Genomic DNA, 20435 nt, shown 5'->3' on the forward strand with positions numbered 1-20435 from the left:
TGATAGCTTAATCTGTCGCTTATACGGCTAAGCGAGGTTTAGATGACGTCACACAGACTCATCCATTCACCGTCTTCATGATTATTTCAACAGCAGTTGGTACTTATAAATTGTAATGTTGTTCAGAAAATTACATAAACACTATCAACTCTGTTTATTTTAAAATTAGAAATAATAAGTTTAATATTTTATACGAATTATAGATAGACTAGCAAAAAATATTATATATTTCAAAATTCAACTATAAAAATTTCAAACACAACAGACATTTATGTTAACAATTGACTAATTTTTTCTATTATTTTTTCTTCTCTAAATTTCAGGGGAAATTACTAGGTTTCTCCTCTAGTAATCATATGCTTAAATCACTTCAAGAGCAAGTTGCCGTTTGAAGGAAGTTAGTTAGTTTGATGATCCGTAGAGTTTAAGCTTAGGAAAATTAAGATAATTAATCTTTTTTATATTATTATTATTATTATCCCTCACAAATTAACGTATTTAGATATATTTATCAACAGCCGGGTAGTGTTTGAAAGATCCTGCATCTGAACAATAGGATCCGAAAAAGGTATAAATGAAGTTATTAGAAACCCTTAAATCCAAGTAATCTTCGTAACGAAGATTAGGGAGCAAAAGAGAATAAAATTATTAAAATCATATTGAAAAATAATATATATCATATGCCACACGCGCGCTTTTAACATAGCTTAGAACGACAGAAAGGAATATTATTCATAAGAAAAATATTCAAAGATTACAATGGAGGCATTGCATTCGCGGTGAATGTACGTACTCCACATGCTTATACAATATATATATATATATAAGAGGAAAAAGATACATCAACTCAATAATTATATATATCAAGATTACAAAATGTATTTTCCCGAACAAATGATCAATTCAATGATTAGAAGCTTGATAGTGCTTTTTCGTTTTCTTGAATTAGAATGAATTCGAAACGGGGTTTCATTAAATCTCAGATTAGAAAATCTTCAGCAATGGTGGCAATGCCTTGTCGGACGATAATTTGGTACATCTTCTGCGTGGGATGAACCGCGTCCCAAAACACGTACTTGGAAGGGTCCGTACAAGCCTGCATGCCTTTGCATGTCACTCCATACTCGTACGTCCCTGTTCCGCAGCACCCTTTCGAAGTCTCTATCAAACCTGCAAAAAATAAATGAAGCTAATCAATTCAAAATTAAAATCAGGGTTTTTTGAATCTATAGGTATCTGTCACTGGTTAGTTTGTTCCCGAAATTCCACGTTTTGATATTCTTTTGACTCCATAATCATAAAGGGCTTTGAATCATTGATTGTATAAAGCCTGTCCTACCGCTACAATTAAATGAAATCGGGTTGAATGTTCGAAAACGGACCGTAGCTTTTGGGATTTGCGATGGCTTTGAGGATGGAAGAATAGGCGTCGATGTAGGCACTTTTGAGGCCGAATCTGGAACGTAAAGAAGAGAGGTTGTTCTTGATCTTGGAGTTGAAGGAGAAGGCCATCCGGTTAAGCTGCTCAACGCAATGGTCTTGGCTCCTTAGGGTTTTCATAAGAGGCATGCACCCCATTGGAGGAACCCCTACCACCACAATTCTTCTCGCTCCAAGCCTATGCAACATCTGCAATACATACATACGTACATACATACATATATATATATGTATGTGTTAATTTATAGTACATGTTTGTATATACAAACTATATATACATGTGTACTTTTAGTTGTAATGAAAGGACGCAAGAAAGTAAGTACATGTGGATAGGATTTGTTTGTGATCGTTTAAATGGACCGAGCATAAATTTATCATGTCGTTGTAGGTAGAGAAATATTAAAGGAAATTGAATTATGTCAACCACCCGATATTGGATTCGTATGGATTCTTTTCTCTCTGTTTGTGGGCCGCTTTTTTTTTAATCTAGAAGAATATATTCATAAATGCTTTTTAATTTATTAGGGGTTCATATACATATATATATATATATATATAATGGTGTATTTTGTAAGGCGTGAGTATACGTACCTTGGCGTCGTTGAACATGTGGGATGAGAGAAAATCGATGTATTGCGGGACAGAGAATTGCCTTTGCCGGACATCCTCCACGAAGTAGTTTTGGAGAAAGTCATTGGTTCCCATACTTAGCACGAATATCGCCTTGTTGATTATTTTTTGGCTCTCTAATGGACCGACCAATCTATTCAGATGAAGTTTGTAGTGCAAGAAGTACTTCACCTGGTCCGGAAAGCTGAACACATCCTGTTTTTATTTTTATTTTTTTTTATTTTTTACAGAATCAAACCGAATCACAAAGTAGAGATTTATCAAAACTGAAACTAAGAGTATACATAGAAAGCTTGTGATATATACAATTTACTTACGGAGAAATTAGCAGTGAGATCGTCGTAACCGGAACCAGCTGAGGCGAAACTAACGCCGTGAAGGAGATCGGTTGGGGTCAGGGTCCGGTCAAGAAAAGCCGGTACGGATGGATTCCCGATCAGTTCCGCTAAATTAAAATGGAAACACTATACCAAATTAATTGTGAAATATACGATATATCTTATATATAAAGATTGTCCTAATAAGTGAATCTTGTTCTAAGAGGAAAAATATAATCAAGTAGACCGTTCTTGTTTGTAACACGTACCGATGAAGTCGGTGGCGAGTTTTCCGTCAGATAACCGTCCGGTGGGTCGGCCGTGTTGGAAATTCTTGCCGTAGGGAGGAAAATTCCCCTTCATATCGGTCGGGAGGAAGTTATTATTGCCCGGATCGACGCTTGAATCTCCAAACACTAAGATGGAAGTCACGTTGTGTTTGGCGGCGAGTTGCCTGAGCTGATGAGCATCCAATGCAGAGGCCAAACCCTCCATCTCGAACAGAGTCACCAGGACCAGTAACACTACTGTTTTCATGTCCATATTCGAAATCTCTCTCCAAGGCCTTCTCGTTCTCCTTTCTCTTTGGATGAGAATGCAATGTTGTGTACGTACTTGACAGAGAAGTGGTTGTATATATACATATATATAGAGAGTTTGTGATTTTTGTAAGATAAGTGGAAATTGGTTAGAATTGCTTCTAGTTGTCGGTTGAAAACATTTAAAACACATATGTAAGCGGCAACAGAGAACTTCAATTGGGTTTCTTCAGTTAGGACAGCCATTATTAGGGTTTGCTTGACTGATGTGATATGTTCAATATCTTCCTATATATATATTCTTTTTTATAAACATATATTTCATATTTCTTTCACTTGTTGCCTGGGATACATACATACATTACATACATACATACATACATATATATGTAACTAACAATTAGGAAACACAAGAAGCATGGGAGTTGTATATAATTTATATATTAATCACGTAATTGAGCTATAATTTATTAATAAACCAAAAATACCAATAATATTAATGAAGGATGAGATGTGATTCATGTTTACAAAATTGTACAAAAACTGGATCTTGACTTAAAAGTAAACGACAATGGAGTTTCAAATTTTAGGTGAGCTAACTATGTAGAAACATAAAGCCACTAAACTTATGTGTGTTGTCTTTGCCGTAATTTTAGTTGAGGGTCTGTCTACGTGTACACACCATACACAACACACACATATACGTATAGTCCAATCCAATCATGCGGGCTCGGGGTACACACACATAATATATATATATATATATATATATATATATATATAATATTAAATTGAGTTTATAATTATATTGATTTCCCATGGTGTTTATCTAAATCACCGAGTTTAAGCGTTCGGTTTTTTCTATGAATGTAATATAAAATATTTGCTAATGTTTTATAGAATTTTCAGATATCTTATGCTTTTTTTGTGAAATAATATAAATCTATAATTTGTATGAGATGATATTTTGGGAGATTAAAAAAATCGGAATTTCTTTGTAAAAAAGGAACAATTTATGTTAAAATTAGATTTATGGGATTTTCAGATCTGGATCAGGTTGATGTTACACATGAGTTTATGTCCGAGATTTCGGACGTAGGCGTCACATCTAAACTAAATTTGAAAGAACAAACTTTTCGCAAATATAGTTTGGTCAATCCTAAAGATATTAATTCGTCGGTCCATATAATTATGTTAGCCAGTATTTTTAGAATTTCAGTATGTATTCTCAACATTTCAAAACGAAAAAGAAAACAAAACGTATCCATACATACACATATACATACATACATACATACATACATACATACATACATACATACATACATACATACATACATACATACATACATACATACATACATACATACATACATACATACATACATACATACATACATACATACATACATACATACATACATACATACGTACGTACGTACGTACGTACGTATATATAGGTGCGGACCCACTCACATTTGACTGCCCATCCAAAATCTTAATTTACTTGTAATTTTATGAGTTTTTAGTAGCAAATAGTAAAATGCCCCCATTAAAAAAAAATTAAGCTCCCTTCCCTCTTTTTTGTCATATTTTTTTCTCTCAAAATGAGATTTGCCCCCACTAATAATCTTTTTTGGGTCCGTCACTGCATTCATACATACATACATATGTGTGTATATTGAGTTAGATAGATGACATTAATTACTGCATTCATTAGACTATATATATATATTAGGAATTTGTCATGCGGTATGCACGCAGTTATGCATATTGGTGGTTGTGGATGTTATTAGGCACACCATTCATATCGATGCATAACATATATATATATATATATATATATATATATATATACACATACACACACATACATAACTTCAATTGGTACACAATTTTAGTTGGTACTTTTTTAGTTTAAGGGTGAGGCATGCAATCTTATTGTTTGGTATACGATACATTCTAGATGCTCCTATATACACTACTATACAAATGATATGTACACCTATCTTGATTTGAACGTGATAATTTGACAAATTAATGATCACATATCTCATGATAAACCACGTTAAACAACCATTTAAAATAATTTTTCTAAGATGCAGTTAATGATAATTTAACTTTTATAGGAGCATATATAACTTAAATATGAAACAAAACTATCATGCAAAAGTAATATACATATCATTAAATTGGGTTGGTATTTTTAGAAATTTGTGACATATATATGGTATTAAGATTTTAATGCATCGTGTATCCAACTCACTTTAATCTATAAAATTCAATTGAACAAAAAAAAATGAATATCAGATGAGAATGGTCTTTTTAAAAAATCAAATAGACAAAATTTCCGTAATAGAAATTTTTGTCCCGATACTAAATTTAACAAAATATTGAATTGAGAGGGAAAACATATAGGATTATAAAATTCTCTCCATAGTATATTTAATCAAATGAAAGGCCAACATTTTTTATATACAATTGGAAAAGATGAAACAATAAACAAATCGTACAGTAATTATAACCAAATCATCCAAAAAAAAATTTCATATAAGTAGACCGTTTTGCGAGAAGCTAGTTAAGAGAAGTGCTACAATCATAATCCGTTGTAGTCTAGGTGGTTAGGATACTCGGCTCTCACCCGAGAGACCCGGGTTCAAGTCCCGGCAACGGAATGTTTTTGTTTTGGGCCAACAATCAGGTTAATATGGGCTGGGCCGTTATGTTATATAATCCTTAAGCTATATGTTTGGGCTTTCTAAATAAGGCCCACAAATAGTCATTTTTTGAGCGGTTAAGTTACATCGAGCCGAATATATATTTTTTTTTTTGGTTTAATGTGATTGTTATATTACTACCAAAAAATAACCCGAAGGTTTACATGAGTTTAACATGTACCACAGATCCCGAGAGATAATGATTCCTATTACAAGTGAACAAAAATAACGAAAACTTAAATCTCAGTCATAATACATAAGGCGATACCATTGTTGGAGGGGGTCATTTGATCCGGTAGAATCCGACTTGTGCAAGGATATGAGTATGTTCCGCATTATCCTATCGATCTTGAACTGCAATTGTTGTGGCGAGTTTGCGACGTCTTTATGTGTCTGTCCATTACGTTCCTTCCAAATCTCGTATACTACTAGCTGCAAGAGAAGACTCTTGATTAGCTTTGTTGTCCGTTGGGTTGTCGTGAGATGTTGATTAATCCACGGCCCGGCGTCCACAACCACTCTAGGGGAGAGCCTCCAAGATTTCCTGCAAGACGGGTGAGCCGAATATATTTGTTTTTCCATGGCCGGTATCTTAAGGCGAAATTGGGTCAATGTTGTTTTTTTCAATTTACTAAAGTATTTATCTGATATTTTATTTATATTAACTTATTCTCGTTCAGCGTTTATAAAGTTCATTTTTCAATAGCAGAACGTACATCTTTCTACTTCGTTATTTATTAAATTTTAAACGGTTAAGATCCATTAGGTGACGGGTGACCCATCCATATAATGTCATATGCCATGTGATTATATATATATGTAACACGATTTAGTGTTGTCTTCTTCGAAAACATTAGGAAGACATACTTGCAATTTGTCGTACTGAAAAGCTATGGAAATATGTAAGATAAAATAAGGGAATAAAGATTAGAATACAAACTATAGTGTAAATATAATTCCAGTTGAAACATATGGACCCATTTCCACGTGAGTGCATGTTTTTTTTTTAATAAAAAAAATATTGCAGAATGCTGGAGTATTGAATAGAGATATTGTCCCAACACAAGATCTTGTAATGATATATCTTGTCCGAAAGCTTTTTGGATTCTTCTCGCCGGTTTCTGGTTCTCCGGTCACCGGAATCCGCCATGCCCCCATCAACCAGCGCCAAAGGGTCGTCCCTTTGCTGTTTCAGCATATGTATATTACAAATATATTTTTTAAAATCATTTTGTAAACAATTAAGATTAGATTAACAATATGATATTTGCCGATTATCATGTTGTTTGATTATATATAGCCGCATATTTCCGATAGTCGAACCCTTGGCATGTTCCACTCGACGTTTTATTGAAATCCATCTATAGTATTTGGACCGACCCCACTCTTTCGTGAAAAGCTCTACAAAAAAAAAAATATTTACATTGCACACATTTATCGCCATATATTTCTATAATACAAAATTAAGACAGTATATTTTTATATTTTAATAGTCGTATAAAAGATTGTGTAGGTTAATTTCAAAAGTTATATAATTTGGTGTGTGTGTATATATATAAATAAAAAGCCACGCGGAATTTTAAATTGTTTTCTATTTTCTTTTAGTGGGGTCCACAGAAATATAGAGATTGGATAGTGGAAAATCATGATTTTATGCGTCTTTCCGCTTTATGACTCATTTATGCTTTAATCAATCACTCACTATGACATAAAGATACAAATTTTCTGGATTATTTATTTGTATTAGCCTTACAAAACATTTTAATTCGTATAATTTGGTTTTTTTAATGGATCAGATATAAAATTGTTATGTGACAAATAGGTACCGCCATTTCTTGACCAACATAAAATACAATATCTCTGGCTATATATATACAAAAAACTTGGCAATATATTTTCTATTTTTATTCTTTTTTATACTATTATCAATATAACGAATATAACTGTTGTATTATTGATATTTTGTTTTAACAAAAAAAAATTAAAGAGAGGCATAGTAGGTTGTATAATTCAACTATAGCCACTAAGGCAAGCAAGTTGGAGAATTAAATTAGTTAATAGGTCATTACGAAACTTAAAACCCCAGATTAATACAAATGATTGATTTGCATTGGCGGTCGTACAATGAGCAGCTTATTAAAATAAAATAAAAATTTGAGAGTATATCATCATAATATTCGTGCGGAAAATTAGCCCCATCAATGGAAGATTTTAAATTACGAGATCTCTCCTCGGTCGTTGCTGTAGCCCCCACCAAAATGAAATATATTCTAATGAAAAAACTTATATAGTTTTAAATTCTGCAATTTCATTACAAAGTCCGAGTTCAAATTTTATTCCGTATTATATTAATGTCGATGATCGAACAGGGTAAGAAACTGTAAAAAAAAAAAATATATCGCATCAAATAAATTACCGATTTTTTTTTACATGGACAAAATTATATATATACAATTTAAAATTTATCAATAAATATGAATCTAGAACTGAGAAAAATTTCTTGGTCTAATGGTTTTGAGAAATTTGTTTATCTTCTCGAGTTATCGAATTTAAATATTATAGTGGAAATTTATTCGTAAAAAATAATAAATGAAAAATATATATTTTTTAGCCGGAGAGATACTCCTCATTTTTTTCACCCCTCTCTCTTTCTCTCTTTGTGACATTTTTTTTACAGAATTTCATATTCTCTGCTCAAAAAGAAAAATAAACGATGTCCTCATCGGATCATCAAACGCCGACGAGCGATCCACAGGAGCAGCCGTCGTCCTCTGGCCACCGCCACCAACCGCAAACGCAAACGGGGCAGCTCAGCCGCTACGAGTCCCAGAAACGCCGCGACTGGAACACTTTCCTCCAATACCTAAAGTCCCAGAACCCGCCGGTCTCCACGTCTCGTTTCGATTATTCGCACGTGCTCAGTTTCCTCCAGTACTTAGACCAGTTCGGTAAGACCAAGGTATGTAACCGCAAATATACCCAGCTCATCATAATTAATTATTCTTCTCTTCGTCGATTACAAAAAAAATATTCCTGAATCTTTGATTTGGTACCAAAAACAAAAACAAACAAACGTAGGTCCATGACCAAGCATGCGTGTTCTTCGGACAACCAAACCCGCCAGCGCCATGCACGTGTCCCCTCCGACAGGCGTGGGGGAGTCTTGATGCTCTGATCGGACGACTGAGAGCAGCTTACGAGGAACACGGCGGCGGGTCGCCGGAAAACAACCCCTTTGGTAACGGAGCGATTAGGGTTCATCTGAGGGAAGTTCGAGAGGCTCAAGCCAGAGCTCGTGGGATAACCCACAGGAAGAAGAAGAAGAGGAAGAAGATGATCAGTTGTGGAAATACCCTCAAGAATCAGGCCCAAAACGACGTCGTTGCCGAGAAGGAACCTCCAAACCCTTCGGCTCAATCCACTGCTTGATCAGACATTATTGGTAATAATCAGCCCCGCCGGTTTATTCTGAATTATCCATTCGATCGATTAATTTTTCATGAATTTGGATTTTTGGGACAATATTTTTTATTCTCACCCAAATCTCAAATGCATTTAGGTTGTTGTACAAGTAAAAGAGGACAAAACGGGAAATTCAAATACTAAACGTAATAGACTTTGAAATGATCCAATATTTCCTGATAACGTTAAATCTGATGGATGCATGGAGATGATTTAATTTAAATTCATACACCATTAATGTAAACCTGAGACGTATTGCATACCTTACTAAGTTGGCTGTAGGTTACATGATTCAAATTAATCTAAGGTCATAATTAAAAATAATTAAGATGATTAGATATTAAATATGTACCTTTTTTTTTAATTTCTGTTAGCTTTTGATGCGTGTGGCATTGTGGGCATCCTCTCAAATAACCCTTCGGCATGTTGCGTATTTCCGCAAGCAGGTAAAGCAATGTTCTTGCATACACGGATGTTACACATCACGCACACACAGACACGCATTATATATATATATATATATATGTTATCGCATGTATTGTCCCGTGAACAATTTACTTAAATACATGAAACGAAAAATCGGCAATCTTTTATTTTGTCAATTAAATACAGATACTGACAACTATATATAAACAGAAATTAGCATAATCTTACCATAATGATTGGTTGGAGTTTGGTAGAATATATACTAGGATGGTTAGGATAACGTTATTTTATTCCCTATTGCCTTATTCTTTAATATATCATCCATTGATGGCTTAAAAGAAAAAAAAAAAGAATATATATGTTATAGATATATATATGCATATATATATGTATGTAGCTAATGTAATAATTAATGGTTTTAGGTCGCATAGAACTGTAGGTTTAACAGTCTAAAATTCAAACAATTGTGAAAGTGTATGCTTATGAAATGCAATGTTATGTCAATATGTCGGTTGCTTGTTGCAAATGACAAAATGATACAACTTATAACATGTATCAAAACTCTTTAAAATTATATAGTATAGTATATGATGTATTTGTGTGATGAAAATATACAAAGCTGAATACATTAGCATTGAGTTTTTTGTCCACGTGTGTGTATACAGCGTATAAAACATGTATAATACGTATTTTATCAGTTTAATTTTTTTTATCAAGATCCGTTTTCCTCCATCCGTTGCAGATATATCAAGGACATATACAGATGGTCGAAAATGTAGAAGATGAACTCGATTTGATCATGCCCTCCGAAAAAGCCTCCATATTCCGATACAATTTTGAGCCAAATTCTTTCCCGGTATGTAATCCAATCTTGCACTATTATATATATATATATATATATATACATGTAATAGTGAAATCAAATCACTCGTTATGGTATGGGTAGGGTTCTTAAATTTGGTAGGCCCAATGGGCTTTTCTCCGCTTTACGAGACTATCACAAAAGGAAATATATAGATATGTATGTACAAAACAATTAGACAAATGTACGTAGATATATATATAATAAATTTGAATGTTACATACCCTTTTAAAAAAAATTCACAACATTTTTTTTACGAAAGGAAATAATGTATTTATTACAACACATGTTTGGTTAGGTTCATTCAGGACGATGATTCAATACATGTACGTCATAAAACTATATCATTTAAGCACACGATCCAATTAAAATGTATCAATCGAGGACAAAGCGTCTGTTAAGAGCGTCTTCGAACCGAAGACAAGAGGCAGTTCTCATCTCCGACGACAACCCATCGTCCTGCGGCGCCGGATAACTGTCTTGTCGGATCTGAACATCCCTCAGATTTGGAATCTTCAACAGAAACATCATCAAATGCTCGTTAACTGTTCCGTGTATCACAAGTCTCCTCATGCTGACGCACATCGATATGAGACTAGCGCCAGGAAGGGATAAGCTTCTGTGGTTAATGTCCGGATCATGAGGCAGCGAATAATCGAACGTCTCTATCCGCAGATTATCGATGCCTTTGAGGTAAAACCTTTCCCATATGTTCAAGTCGGTGTGACCTGGAGGAGCGGTTAGGGCATAGCCGATAACTCCGCTGCAATCTAGATGCAGTCTTGAGAGATTGGGGTAACTTGCGAGACAAGTAAGCCCGAAAGATTCGGGTTGTGGTTTGTTCAAGTGCCTGCAGTCTCCTTCGACTTTTATATGAATCTCTTCTAGAGATGGGCAGTCATTTAAACCCAATACAGGCCACGGATTTAATGGTGAACCGATCGGAATCCATAGAGAAAGGTATTGGAGTTTAGCCCATGTCCTAGATCTAACTGATACAGCGTGTTCTTCTGTAACCTGTCCATCGATCTCCCAAATACAATCAAGGTGTAACCTTTGAATCCGATCTTGGATCAGTCTCAAAGCGTAGAGGGAATAAAAAAAGTTCAGATTCTGGCATTTAGAGATCCTTACATCAGTCAGACTGTTCTTCAGAATAAACATGAATTTAGACAACCCGGTTTCCGTAATCTTATTACACCCTCGGACCTCAAATTTCGACAACTTTTGGCAGCCGAGAGCGATTGCTACAAGGCAAGAGAATCTGTTAGATCGGCAGAGTGTTTTATGGACAAATGTTTTAACCCTTGACAGAACACAATCCCATCAGGCTTGGCGTCAATTCCACGGCAAATTCCATGGAAATTTCCAAGCTTTAAGGAACTGAGGCCAGGACACATGGAACCAAGTGATTCCAAGGCTTGCCAAACATCTCGAACATTATAGCCAATATCAAGAACTAAATCCTCAATCAAAGGAAGGTGGATAAAGACTTGAACAAGAGAGGAATTACTTAATAGCGAGTCTTGTGTCGTGTATCCTTCATCGTCAAACCTGTCAACTCCGAGGATGGCGTTGGACAAAGATATGTCAACAAGGTGCAGAACGTGGAGAAGGGGACAATTCAAAGAAACGGCCAGCAAAGCCTTGTTCCCGACAAAACCAGTGATCCTACGATCGAACGAGCAAGTCGCTAGAAACTCGTTGAGATTAGGGCAAGCTTCAGTGATGGCTATAACCTCGTCGGACTTGAAACCAGAACTGGAAAAATGAGTTAGGATATTGAGATGTGATAGAGAGGCCGATATAGAGGGAAACACGTGTAGAGCCTGGGGAAGATCCTCTGTCCAGCAATAGAAATCAGAAAGGTCGAGAGATGAAAGGGAAGACGAATGTTCGAACAAGGGAACAAACTCATGACCAAGAGAGAGAGAAGGAGGACGGGGATGGAGACGAACAAGCTTTACATGGCTCAAACAAGGCCATTGAGGGGCAAGGTAACGCAAATCGGCAAAAGGGTTTCTTGCGTAACAAGTCAAAGAGACGACCAAGGGAAAAGCTTTGCCCAAGAGATGAGCAAGAAGGTGAGAGGAAGAAGGGGGAGCCGTGGGATCAAAGAGAGGGTATCCCCAAGGAGAAAGAAGAGAAATATCAAGGCGAGTGACTCTACAGAAACAAGTGGGCACAAGGAAGAGATCGCGAACGGTTCCTCGAAGAGTGAGGGAGGAACGAGAAAAACGTTCAAGAACTCGCCATTTATGGCAGACGACCGACATGGAATTGCGCGTGCGAGTGTCTTCGATGCACAAGAAGATGCCAGAAATAATAGTTTCTGGCATATCATTGAAGTGAAGACCCGCGTTGTATATTGTCTCTCTATTCATATATATATATATCTCTTATGGCAAATATGTGATGAGGGATCAATGATGCACATATATATAACCATGAATGACCATGTGTTACACACATATATATAATAGTTGGTAATTTGTACGAACTAAAAATGCATGGAGACCCATGGATTTGGGAGAAAGGATCTTTTATGTGGTGTTCGAGATGTGTGCAAACATTTTGTGAGGGCGAAGATAGAAAAGAATCAAGAAAAGGGCTTTGGATGTGGAGAATAAGAAACTAAAGCACCCACCGGCTTGTATAGATAATTCGTGGTGTGAAATATACTCGCTTTAGTGTATACATACTTGGCATGTACGGATAAATATTCGAGGTCATAAAAATTTCTCAAACTAAATAGTGTGTGTGTGTGTATATATATATAAAAGGGACAGAGATTCTCGCATTGGTTGAATCTCGACCAGACAGTTCCCCTTTTGGACATTGACTCCATCCGCTTGGTGACATTGCCACTCACTTCACTTAAAGGTACGTTGTTCTTTCTTCGAGCCAATTTTGTTTTTGTTGGTGTTTTTCAACCTTTCAAGATTTGTAATATTTTTCTACGCGAGTTATTTAAATTTCGAATTTATAACATCGCAGAAAGCCAAATACATTATTGTAGATAAAAACAAAAGTAAACAGAACAAACCACATAATATTTGATTCTATTCGATCTCAGTCGAGTTGAACCCCATACTAAATTTGATAAATCTTTTTCATTCTTTAAATAAAATTTTAACTTAGTCCTGGGTCTTAGATTTCTTTATATAACAACGAGATTTCACTAAATGTTTTTTTTTGGTTTTCTATTAATGATATAAGCGTAAAAACAATAACTTTAAATTAAAAGGTAGTCATGTCTGACAATAATATAATATTCTTTCAAAAAATACTGTTTTCAATGAAGGACAATTCTTTTAGTTTTTTTTTTTACGTGAAATTGTTATTATAATTTTAAAAAAATATTTTTGTTTTAAATTTTATAAAAATTATAAAGAAGTGTTTTTTTAAATAAAAAAAATTAATCAATGGGTCGTGACCCCACTACAAAAGAAGTAGGTCCGGCCGTGTGTGTGTATATGTATAGCAAAGGAAGACATGTGAAATATTAACGTACGTACGTACAACGACATGGAATGGCGTGATTACAATATATTAATTAATTTATGACGATGATTATGTTATGGTTACATGGAATGGAATGTGCCACGACAATTGGGCCTCGAATCCTCTGCAAAATAGCCTAGAAAATTGTTCCCATGAAAGAAACTTATGGATATGAAATTACAAACGTGGATGCTGCATGACCCTCTCGTTAAAACATGTCCTATACCTTCCAAAATCGACCGACTCCCAATTGTTCAATTAATTTAATACCATATATATATATATATATACACATGTATATGGCTTTACGTATCGTCGACGTCGTCACGCCTGCGACTTGAAGAAACTCACAAGTTTTAACGAATCATTCTCTAGAATATATCATACATTTTCTGGATCGCGATGCGGACATGAAAATATTTTATATCTCGAGGTCCATCTCATGCGTTCGGAACCTTATTAATTAGGGTTTTATTTCAAAGTATGGTGGAATGGTAACTCGAATCTTCTTCGTCTCCTCCTTATACAAACCGATAATACGAAACTTTCGATCTACAGAAATAAAATCAAATCTAAATATTACGTAATCTTTTCGAATCTTCTCCATATCTCTTAATATACAGATGGCGTAAGCATGACATTTGCATGCGAGGCTAGTCATAAATTGAGGATACGTATTCGTTTTTAATCGAAATTCTTAGTCGGTCTTGTTATGTTATATATATGTATACACATAATATTCGTATACATACTCGAAACCCGTCTCTGGAAAAGGCAATAGCAATTTGCCGATTTACGAATATAAGATAAGAGAACAGAAGACAAAGGGTAAAATGGTAAATCATCACAACACGCCAAAAACGACGCCGCGTAAGAAAACCCAGTGCGGTTCGACGCTGGTGCAGATCATCGAAGCGCCGCTGGAAGTGGTGTGGTCAATACTACGTCGTTTCGAAAACCCACAAGCGTACAAGCGGTTCGTAAGGACGTGCACCATACGCGCCGGCGACGGCGTCGGAAAAGGCTCCGTGAGGGATGTGACGATTGTCTCCGGCCTCCCCGCGGCGTTCAGCTCCGAGAGGCTCGACGAGCTCGACGACGATTCCCACGTCATCGTCGTCAGCTTCATCGGCGGCGACCACCGCCTTCAAAATTACCGGTCGACCACGACGGCGATGGCCCACGTGTCGTCATCGGAGACGGAGAAGACGGTGGTGGTGGAGAGTTACGAGGTGGATGTGCCCGACGGGAACACGGAGGAAGATACGACGTCGTTTGCTGATGCCATCATTCGGTCTAACCTTAGGTCATTGGCTAAGCTTACGGAGAAGATGGTGCGTGGTTAGAGTCCTTAATTATGGGTTTTATGATTAGTTTTAACGCTAATCCTTTCATTTGCATCCGACCAAGAGGATTAGTTTCATCTGGATGTGGGCTCCACTGGTTCTACAAATTTAATTAGAAAGTGGTCTTTTAATCCAATGGTGGGAGACATGTCCCAGCGAGAGACTTTATCCGATGGGGCCGTGCTCACCATACACACCACGTAAATGCCGTCAGATCTACGCATCCAGAAGATCTAACGGCTGTAGAGTAACGCAATTCGTATTAGGGTCTCTCCGGCATAGACGAAGCGGCAAGCACGTATGAGCTTAACTTGAATAATATTAAAAAACATTAAAGAATTGAAAAGTGGGGCCCATGGAGACCGCATTGTACTTTGATTAGACTCTTTAATCTTTCCCGCCGTTTCCTTGCTTCCGGTCTAAATCGGCGTATTTTTTTTTAATCTGATTTAAAGAGTATTAAATTTAAAAAATGTAGACGCATTTTATTTGAATTGATTGAAGAATATAAGAGACAATTCCAATGATTTTATAGTTGAGTGAATACGATTTTGTAATTTCAAGTGTCAATATTTTTCAAAAGCTAAGAAATAATAAACGTGTTATAATTGTGGAAAACGTGGAATGCCAAAACAGGCTATCAGGGCCTTAGGGCTTCACTTACGGGGGAAATTCAGAAAAACAAAAACAGAGAGTTTTTGAGGAAAAAAATGTTGAAACAATAAAAAAATAGAAAAATTCGGAGAGAGAGAGAGAGAGAGAGAGAGAGAGAGAGGGAGAGAGGGAGAAAAAAACAGAGGGGGGAGAGAGGGGGAGAAACCCACCACCCTTTGGCCCCTGGAGAGACCAAAGATGGTCGAAGAGAGAAAACTCTGAGATCATCATCCTCATCATCATCCTCCTGCAAAAACGCAAGGACAGTTCAAAGGAGAAAATCAGACATCATTATCCTGATCAATTTTTTTAATCTTTTTATTACCATAATCGAATTTCCTTTTTCTGATTTCTCAATCCCCCCACCAACCTTCTCTTCTTCCTCTCCTCCTACTGCTTCGCTTTCCAGAAACATACGCTTTATTGTTTTCTCCAGAATTTCCATTGCCATGGTAAGGAATTTCTTCTTTCTTGGTAAGCTTCGTTCCCCTAATTATTTGTTTGATCTCTTTACGCATTTTGAAATGATTTTCATTTGGGTGGCTGAAAAAGATGAACTTTTTTTTTGTTTTGTTTCTGTGGGTTCGAAGCTTTCTCCACATCGCTTCTTCAAGAGGGCATCCCCTCTTCTTTTACAACATTGTTTCATAACTTTCTACAAAGTCCTGGCCTTTATTTGTGGGCATTTTTTTCAGGTGTTGAGGGGCAGCCAGAAGAAGAGAATCGCGGATTGTTGATATTCAGAAATGAAAATCTTGAACAGAAGGGTTTTGTGAAATTAATTTGCAAAACTCCAAAGATGAGGGACCCTGATGCTACGCGCACCTCCTGCCATGGATCTGCAGTTTTCTGTATTACACTTTCTTGTCTCTAGATACGAATACGATGTCTAGTCCACAATTTTTGTCGTAGAAGGGGATTGGGTTTTTCTATCGTCCTTGGAAAAACCTGGAGATTTTGTATAGTTTTGTGGTCTGTGCTGTTGGGGAAACATCGCCGTTTGTTGACCTAAAATGTGTTGGAGATGGGGTCCAATCGGATTCCAGCTCTCTTGCTTCATGTACTTGATCATTGGCCTTCAAACTTCCTCCTTCTCCCTTGATTCTGAAGGTAAACTTTTTGGATCATATTCTCTCTTGCTTATCCTTGGATGTTTTTGTTCTGATGGTTTGTTCTGAATGTAGGATTCGCGTTGTCGAAGTTCCGGGCAAGGATAGACTCGGATCCTCATGGAGCTCTTGCAAACTGGGATGGTGATAAGGTGTGTTCGTGGTCGGGTGTAAACTGTGTGGATGGCAAAGTGCAAATGCTGTAAGTAACTCTGAAATTATTGGTAACTGTTTTGATGTCTCCAAGGAAACATCTTTCTTGCTGTTGGAATCTTGTTGTATGTCTCATTGGAGACATATTTCTGATGATTTCATAGGAACCTGAGCAGATGTTCTTTGGAAGGAACGTTAGCTCCCGAGCTTAGCCAGCTTACTGATCTAAGATTTCTGTAAGTGTTTATATATCTCGTAAGTTTTACTGGTTTTGATTTCGTTTTGTTGACCGACTAAGACGAAAACGAGTTTTTGTTTTGGTATTTGGTCGGTTGATCCTACCGACATTTTGATTGTTTGTTGGAACTGAACATTGTATTACTTTTTCACAGAATATTATCCAAGAACCATTTCTTTGGTGGCATTCCAAAGGAGTTTGGGGCCTTCACAAAGCTAGAAATATTGGATTTGCAGGATAATAACTTGAGCGGGCAAATTCCGGCCGAGCTAAGCAATGTGCTGTCGCTTAAACACTTGTAAGTTCACCACATTTTTGTATACCCTACCCTCGATTATATTTTATACCGAGAACAATTTGTTGGATGAATTTCGGTTCTGTTCTTTGTTTTTGCTACCTTGACGTATCCAGATCGATTTCCGGCAACAGATTTGAGGGTGAAGTCCAGTTTAACAGGAGCTTAGAACATTATCCTCTTGTGTTTGGTTGTGCAAACAGAAAACTTGGACACTGGTAGGATGTTTTTCCATCTCAAAGTCTGGTTTTGTTACCTAACAGATATTTGTGTTCATATCTTCTTGCTACGTTTATGTAACAGTGTTACGAGGAGCAGTTTTATACGACCAAACAAGGCGGGAGATTTCATGTCGCAGATTAAAGCGACTTACCGACGTTATATCAATGCTATTCCTTTCAAGATGTATACAATTCGAAACCCTCTCTCTATTTATATTTCATCTTCACTCTGTCCCTCACATTGATAATGTTTTTTGTTTTGTATCATCTTCATGGTCTCAGGTTCAACAAGGGATCTCTTTCCGATCACGAGCAGAATTTCGTATCGAATCTCCCGAGTAAGATAAGATGGTTACTCTATAAGTTAAGCGGTGAAGCTTATGTTTAGGACCTGCATATGAAGAAATCACATCCATTTGATCATACAGGTTATTTGGAGGAAGGTGATGTTTTCAAACAACGTCGGTTACTTGAAGAGACAAGTAATTTGGCAGCTATGCCTACTGCACCTGCAGCTGGCCCTTCTCCCGGGATTTCTCCCGAGGCGTTCTCACGGAGCAGCGGGTCTTTCCCTGCGGTTCCCAATGCAAAGAAGAGAACTCCTCCTTTGATCCCTCTCCCGCCTTCTCCTCCTCGGGACAATAACATTCCCAACACAAAAGCCGATCCCTCCTCAAACCCGTCACAAGATGACAGAAAATCTGAAAAACATGTATGGTTGTATGTGGTTACAGGTCTTGCTGCTTTTGTAATTATATTGGTTATAGTAGCAGTTATAGTTTTCTGTCGGAGAAGAGCTGCAAAGACTATAGGCCCATGGAAGACCGGTCTGAGTGGACAGCTGCAGAAAGCATTTGTTACCGGTAAGTTTTCTTAGTAACAGTTTCTTTACCACCCTTTCACTCGTCTCTCTATTACCGAACACAAGTGAATGATGTGACATGAAACTCAGGTGTGCCAAAGCTGAACCGGCATGAACTAGAGACAGCATGTGAGGATTTCAGCAATATCATAGAGGCGTTTGATGGTTACACTGTCTACAAAGGAACTCTGTCCAGTGGAGTCGAAATAGCCGTTGTTTCAACCGCCATTTCCGCCTCCAAAGAATGGACGAGAGCCATGGAAATGGCGTATCGCAGAAAGGTTACACCTTTAGCTTAAGGGTCAAGACTTTATTCCTCGAGGGTCTCCTTTGGATTCTCATGATTTGAGTTTTTTTTTCGGTAGATTGACACTCTCTCACGGATCAACCACAAGAACTTTGTGAATCTGATTGGGTACTGCGAAGAGGATGAACCCTTCAATAGAATGATGGTCTTCGAATATGCTCCAAACGGAAATCTCTATGAACATTTGCACGGTAAGCATCTGTCTCCATCGCGGATCAAAGCATCGTCTCTCATCCTTTTAAAAGGCTAAACAATTTTTTCACGATATTGTCAGATGAGGAGATGGAACATCTTGATTGGAGTGCTCGTATGAGAATAATAATGGGAATGGCTTATTGTCTCCAATACATGCATGAACTAAACCCGCATGTTGCACACTCGAACCTAAGCTCATCGGCTATCTACCTGACCGATGATTACGCAGCCAAGGTTTGTTTTCCGCTAAGCTCTAGACTTCTTGAATCTAAAGGGACCTTCTTTTAAGCCTCCAAGGATATTCTCGAAACCACGTTCTCAGGTTGCAGAGGTTCCTTTTAGCTCGGAAACTGGACTGAAGCCGAGAAAGAGTGGTGACTTAGACCAATCCGTATTGCCAGTACCTCCTGAACCAGAGAGCAATGTCTACACCTATGGAGTGTTGCTGCTCGAGATCATCTCTGGGAAGCTCTCGTATTCAGACGAAGGAGGGTCGATAGAGCAATGGGTATGTAGATTTTGATCAGAACACTTGTGGGCAGCTGCCTAAATATCTGGAAACTTAAAGCCTTTAATGATCTGAAAATTTCTGGCGTGTAGGCGTCAAAGTGTTTGGAAAGCGAAAACTTGGGAGATATGGTTGATCCGACGCTGAAGAGCTTCAAATACGAGGAGCTGGAAATCATCTGCAACGTGACCCGACAGTGCCTGAGACCAGAGCCAAGAGACAGACCGACCATGAAAGAGGTCGCAGAGCAATTGGAGCAAGTTATCAACATCTCTCCCGACCAGGCCACTCCTAGACTCTCTCCTCTCTGGTGGGCCGAGCTCGAGATCTTGTCCTCCGAGGCCACTTGATCTCTCTCTTTCTCTCCCCCCACACGTAACACTCCACAAGAATCAGAGGTTTTCCTTTCAAAATTAATTGCATTCCACCATGGTGCCTGCCTAGAGTATGTGTATCTCTCTTCTTCTCTCCATTTTTTTTTCTGGTTCTTGGTTCGGTTTTTCTTGTACGATCTTTTGATTCTCTTCAACATTGGATTTGTATCTTTGCCTCCGTTTTTTTTTTGTCAAAGCATTGGATTTGTATCTTGTCGTTCGTTTTTTTCATGTCCTGATAGTATTACTGTTCCCTTGGCCATTGAGTGTGTTAAC

At 37.2% G+C, this 20435-nt stretch overlaps 5 protein-coding genes and 1 non-coding gene across 9 annotated transcripts; 4 read left to right on the forward strand and 2 right to left on the reverse strand.

The window, feature by feature from the left end:
• Positions 1–838: 838 nt before the first annotated feature.
• LOC104812874 (GDSL esterase/lipase At5g45950) lies at positions 839–3008 on the reverse strand. Its single transcript, XM_010540259.2, has 5 exons — positions 2657–3008; positions 2388–2515; positions 2032–2265; positions 1383–1629; positions 839–1170 (listed from the first exon to the last, which is right to left on the reverse strand). Exons 1-5 carry the CDS (start codon positions 2928–2930, stop codon positions 980–982), a joined length of 1074 nt encoding a protein of 357 aa, XP_010538561.1. The 5' UTR covers positions 2931–3008; the 3' UTR covers positions 839–979.
• Positions 3009–5528: 2520 nt separating this feature from the next.
• TRNAE-CUC lies at positions 5529–5601 on the forward strand. The gene has a single exon. It is a non-coding gene; the product is annotated as a tRNA-Glu (tRNA).
• A 2744-nt stretch (positions 5602–8345) lies between these two features.
• LOC104812875 (protein LIGHT-DEPENDENT SHORT HYPOCOTYLS 9-like) lies at positions 8346–10756 on the forward strand. 2 transcript variants are annotated; one of them, XM_019202426.1, is made up of 5 exons: positions 8346–8602; positions 8722–9085; positions 9480–9551; positions 10274–10387; positions 10692–10756. In XM_019202426.1, the coding sequence occupies exons 1-2, from the start codon at positions 8357–8359 to the stop codon at positions 9070–9072; spliced, it is 597 nt and encodes a 198-aa protein (XP_019057971.1). In that variant the 5' UTR covers positions 8346–8356; the 3' UTR covers positions 9073–9085; positions 9480–9551; positions 10274–10387; positions 10692–10756. The 2 variants fall into 2 exon arrangements, with proteins under 2 accessions (XP_019057971.1, XP_010538562.1); XM_010540260.2 differs by lacking the exon at positions 10692–10756 and having other exon boundaries at positions 10274–10622.
• Positions 10702–12777, reverse strand: LOC104813346 (F-box/LRR-repeat MAX2 homolog A-like). The gene is given in 2 exon segments (XM_010540904.1): positions 10702–11653; positions 11656–12777. Coding segments are annotated over 2 exon segments (2007 nt in total). The 3' UTR covers positions 10702–10768.
• Positions 12778–14638: 1861 nt separating this feature from the next.
• Positions 14639–15272, forward strand: LOC104813347 (abscisic acid receptor PYL11). The gene has a single exon (XM_010540905.2). It carries the CDS (start codon positions 14731–14733, stop codon positions 15241–15243), a length of 513 nt encoding a protein of 170 aa, XP_010539207.1. The 5' UTR covers positions 14639–14730; the 3' UTR covers positions 15244–15272.
• Positions 15273–16018: 746 nt separating this feature from the next.
• LOC104812876 (protein MALE DISCOVERER 2-like) lies at positions 16019–20421 on the forward strand. 3 transcript variants are annotated; one of them, XM_010540263.2, is made up of 14 exons: positions 16019–16349; positions 16593–17007; positions 17082–17208; positions 17336–17395; positions 17552–17695; positions 17809–17910; positions 17996–18097; positions 18196–18251; positions 18342–18776; positions 18866–19056; positions 19141–19273; positions 19357–19511; positions 19600–19785; positions 19878–20421. In XM_010540263.2, the coding sequence occupies exons 2-14, from the start codon at positions 16911–16913 to the stop codon at positions 20133–20135; spliced, it is 2046 nt and encodes a 681-aa protein (XP_010538565.1). In that variant the 5' UTR covers positions 16019–16349; positions 16593–16910; the 3' UTR covers positions 20136–20421. The 3 variants fall into 3 exon arrangements, with proteins under 3 accessions (XP_010538565.1, XP_010538564.1, XP_010538563.1); XM_010540262.2 differs by having other exon boundaries at positions 16020–16371; positions 17324–17395; XM_010540261.2 differs by having other exon boundaries at positions 16020–16349; positions 17324–17395.
• The last annotated feature ends 14 nt before the right edge of the window (positions 20422–20435 follow it).

This window comes from Tarenaya hassleriana, unplaced genomic scaffold (genome assembly GCF_000463585.1).
Source record: "Tarenaya hassleriana unplaced genomic scaffold, ASM46358v1 Cleome2, whole genome shotgun sequence".
NCBI classification, from domain to species: Eukaryota; Viridiplantae; Streptophyta; class Magnoliopsida; order Brassicales; family Cleomaceae; genus Tarenaya; species Tarenaya hassleriana.